The sequence below is a fragment of the Otolemur garnettii genome, unplaced genomic scaffold (assembly GCF_000181295.1).
Source record: "Otolemur garnettii isolate 467f Iridium unplaced genomic scaffold, OtoGar3 scaffold00028, whole genome shotgun sequence".
Classification (NCBI taxonomy): domain Eukaryota; kingdom Metazoa; phylum Chordata; class Mammalia; order Primates; family Galagidae; genus Otolemur; species Otolemur garnettii.
The window spans coordinates 5,702,598-5,706,788 of record NW_003852423.1 but is presented as its reverse complement, the minus strand read 5'-3'; the positions used below and the strand labels follow the sequence as shown (position 1 = coordinate 5,706,788).

The following is a 4,191-nucleotide window of genomic DNA, read 5'->3' as shown; positions in this document are numbered from 1 at the left end:
GGGCAGGGCAGGGCAGGGCAGAGCAGGGCAGGAGAATGGTGGAGGAGTATGAGAGCCGGTCATTTATAAAGGGCCAGTGGGTCTTTTCATCTCTACAAAAAATGAGAGATAAACACATATGTGGCTTGGAGACTGTGGCTCAAGCAGCTAAGGTGCCAGTCACATATACCACAGCTGGGGGGTTCGAATCCAGCCCGGGCCTGCCAAACAACAATGACAACTACAACCAAAAAATAGCTGAACATCGTGGTGGGCGCCTGTAGTCCCAGCTACTTGGGAGGCTAAGGCAAGAGAATCGCTTAAGCCAGGAGATGAGGGTTACTGTGAACTGTGATGCCATGGCATTCTACCCAGGGCAATAGCTTGAGGCTCTGTCTCAAAGAAAACAAACAAACAAATCCAAAAATAGAAATGTGACAGGCTAGAAGGGGGATAGCATCAGTACACACAGTAAGGATCACTGCAAATCAAGAAGGTCCAGGAGCTTTATGCAAGTCACCAAATTCTATTTGCAAAGTGACTTAAAACACATTCTTCTTTCTTCCACATTCTAAAGGCTTAATTGGCTTAAAAAAAAATCAACAGGTTGGCCTGGCACTGGTGGCTCACACCTGTAATCCTAGCACTCTGAGAGGCCCAGGCACCAGGATCCTTTGAGCTCAAGACCAGTATCAGCAAGAGTGAGACCCCGTCTCTACCAAAAATAGAAATATTAGCTGGACTTTGTGGTGGGTGCCTGTAGTTGCTGCTACTCGGGAGGCTAAGGCAGGAAGCTGAGGCAGGAAGATCAATTGAACCCAGGAGTTTGAGGTTGCTGTGAGCTAGATTAACACCATAGCACTCTACCCTGGGCAACTGTGCCCCCCCGCCCCCCGCAAAGGGTACTAAATGAAATCATTACAGAGTCTCTACAATATCCTTTTAAGTAGAGATTTAATAATCTGACCAACATGAATATTTTATCAACCATTCATTGAGGAACCTCCATCAAAGGTTACTGGGAACATCTTACCTAAAGAGGAGGTGGGTTTTGGAGGTGTAGGTGACGGTATGGGACAAGGTCCGGGCACTGCAGCTTGCACCGTGAGGTTAAGGTGAAAGGTTCCATTGAGTACATATGTGTGATTCAAAGAATGATTGTTGGAAACAAACAGGCCAGTGTTATCCCCGAAGTTCCACTTATAGTTAATGGTAGACTCATTGAGGAAGTGGCTAGGGTCATGAATCAGGACATCGAACTTAATGGGGAGGTCTTTGAGGAAGGTTTCGTCAGATGAATTCCGATTGTTCTTCTGAGACATAGTCACGAAGATAGGAATCTGATCTGAAAGACACATCCCCAAAAGGAAAGAAAGTGCATGATTGCTTGGTGTTTAGCAGAGGACTTCATTGATGCTTTATTGATGCTATTTAGCAGAGGTTAAACAATTAAAATTAGGCATAGTTTAGCATCATTTTTTCCTTTTCACACGCATATTTTCTAGAGTTTTCCCCAGCTATTCTGGAAAACATAGATGGAATGCAACATCATTAAACACCCAAGTGTCAGTAGGAGCCCAGATGAATCGTAACTTAGCCAAGAACATTCAGCTCTAACTCTTTCTTCACCCACTAACATCAACAGAACTAAGTACTTCATCCATAGTTAAAGTAGCGTTCGCACCACTCACCTGTTACCACATACACATCTTTGACTTGTGCGATCGGAATATACATCAATCTGTGTCTTCTGTAGACAGTTACTTCCATGAGTTGAGGGCCAAGAGTCACATTGGTTGTGTTTAAAGAAACTCTCACTGAACACCGTCCCAATTTCTGGAAATACTGACCTTTGGGAGGACGGGAATCTTTAGTTATTGGCTATATTACATGATCATTATAGGAAGTTGTTTCTTAAAGACTAGCCACCACCATTTAGAGATTGCCCTGATGAGAGAAAATAGGATAGGAATAGAGTGCTGCTTCAGAAAGGGAGATGGTGATCATTTTTATGTAAAATCTTATAAAACAAATCCACAGTCACATACACAATTGTATAAAGTTGGTTAAAATGAAAGGAGCTGAGTTGAGTAGGATAATGAAATTAGCCCTTAGTTTACAAACAAATATTTTTAGTAAGTGATTTGGCACATGAAATAGGCATTTTTTCCCAAATAAAATATATTTAATATTATGGTGAGGGTCCCAAGAGAGATAAAAAATTTATTTATCAAAAAGCCTACCTTACTTGTAACTATTTCAGCTGTATCATTAAGCAGCTTTTAAAAAGGGATCTGGAATCTTCCACCTTCTCTTAGTTTTTGTGTGTAAAAATATAGGAAGTGATGAAAGAGAAACAGGGTGTGGTAGATAGCAAAAAGAAGAATGGAGTGGTTCTACAGACATTTCTAGGACCGCTAAGTCATTCCTTTTCTTTCTTCAACCCTCCTGGAATCTAACTGCAGCCTGCTGACAGCGGGCACTTCCTCTCCTTCAGGGCTCCAGGACTGCGCTAGTCCTACCCAGGGGCTGGCTTAGATCTGTCATATACCGGGTACTATAGGATGGATGCCTGAGAGGCAGAAATGTTTAAAGACCACATTTGTCACACAGTCAAACATGTGACAAAAGACACCCTGGCTTCTGCAGGAGGTGTGATTTGGGATCTCCTTCACCTGGAGACGCAGGGGCAGTTCCGCTGGAGGCTGACAGGGGAAGAAGCATCTCTCAGGGGCCAGTTACACACGAGGAAATGTTAGTTCCAGCACCGATGACACCACAGTTAGTGAAGGGAGGAGATCAGTTAACTCTGAGATCTCAGTGGAAAATGGAAATTGGAGGCAGTCATGTTAGAAAAACAGAAGAGGTTGAAGGTTGATTTTAAATAAAGATATTTAAGCTGGTTTAATTAATAAATGTTAGGCAACAAAGAGGCAGACTGTCAGTGAACGTATTAATAAATGACTCCATGCAAAGAGGCTGAATTCTGGGAGTGACAGGACAAAGAAATCCTACATTGGTGATTTGACTGACAGGGTCGTGATGGTATGAAAAATAAAGTCAGCTTTGAAGGAATTGATTTAAATAGACGAGCATTATATTTGACATATTTTTTGTTCTGTGTTCAGACCACAACATTTAGAAATCTGGAGACTAGGGCAGCGCTCAAGGAGTAGGGCCCTGGCCCCATATACCAAGGCAGCGGGTTCAAACCCAGCCCTAACCAAAACCTGTGGGGGTGGGGGGGGAAGAAATCTGGATACTACTCTGCTGATTGCAGTTTTTCTTCCTCTCTCCTCCCTCCCTCCCTCCCTTCCTTCCTTCCCTCCTCCTCTCTCTCTTAGACAGAGTCTCACTCTGTCACCCTTGGTGAAGTACCATGGCACCTCTGAGCTCACAGCAACCTCAAACACTTGGGCTCAAGTCATCCTCTTGCCTCAGCTTCCCCAGTAGCTGGGACTACAGGTGCCTACCATGATGCCTGGCTAGTTGTTTTATTTCTAGTAGAGACTGGGGTCTCACTCTTGCTCAGGCTGGTCTCAAACTCCTGAGCTCAAGCAATCTACCTGCTTCAGCGTGCTAGGACTATAGGTGTGAGCCACTGTGCCTGGCCAATTGGTGGCAGTTTTCAAATACTCTGTGCCAGATGGCATCTTGTGATGTGTTGAACTTAAGAATTTAGCAGTCGTGTTACTAACAACCTAAATTTGCTTCTCCCCAAAATTATTACTTCACCAATAATGAAACAAAGTGAATACCATTTATTGTTAAAGGGAGAGTAGACTGTGTTAAAGTAGAACAGTAATTAGCTTATTTTGTTTCTCTAAAATGGAATATTGCGTGATGGATAAAGTAAATGTAGATAAAGTACTTTTAATAATATTGTTGAATGTTCATGATATTAAGCAAAAATGTATATACATTATGATCTTAATCAAGGAGTACTAGGGAAAAGCATCATAACATAAATGGTTATTAAAATTAATTATGAATAATTTTAATTTATTTTTTATTTTTTTGAGACAGAGTCTCAGTATGTCGCCCTCGGTAGAGTGCTGTGGCATCACAGCTCACAGCAACCTCAAACTCTTGGGTTTAAGCGATTCTCTTACCTCAGCCTCCCAAGTAGCTGGTACTATAGGTGCCCGCCACAAGGCCCGGCTATTTTTTTGTTATTACTGTCATTGTTGTTTAGCAGGCCTAGGCTGGGTT

At 42.6% G+C, this 4,191-nt stretch overlaps 1 protein-coding gene across 1 annotated transcript in view; it reads right to left on the bottom strand.

Moving 5' to 3' along the window:
• GPNMB (glycoprotein nmb) overlaps positions 1–4,191 on the bottom strand; it is a 36,240-nt gene that overhangs the window by 16,584 nt on the left and 15,465 nt on the right. Inside the window, exons 5-6 of the mRNA XM_003788604.3 lie at positions 1,671–1,829; positions 1,013–1,324 (exon numbers count right to left, since the gene is read on the bottom strand). Of these exons, the coding sequence (XP_003788652.1) occupies positions 1,013–1,324; positions 1,671–1,829 (471 nt within the window). The remainder of the gene's footprint in view (positions 1–1,012; positions 1,325–1,670; positions 1,830–4,191) is intronic.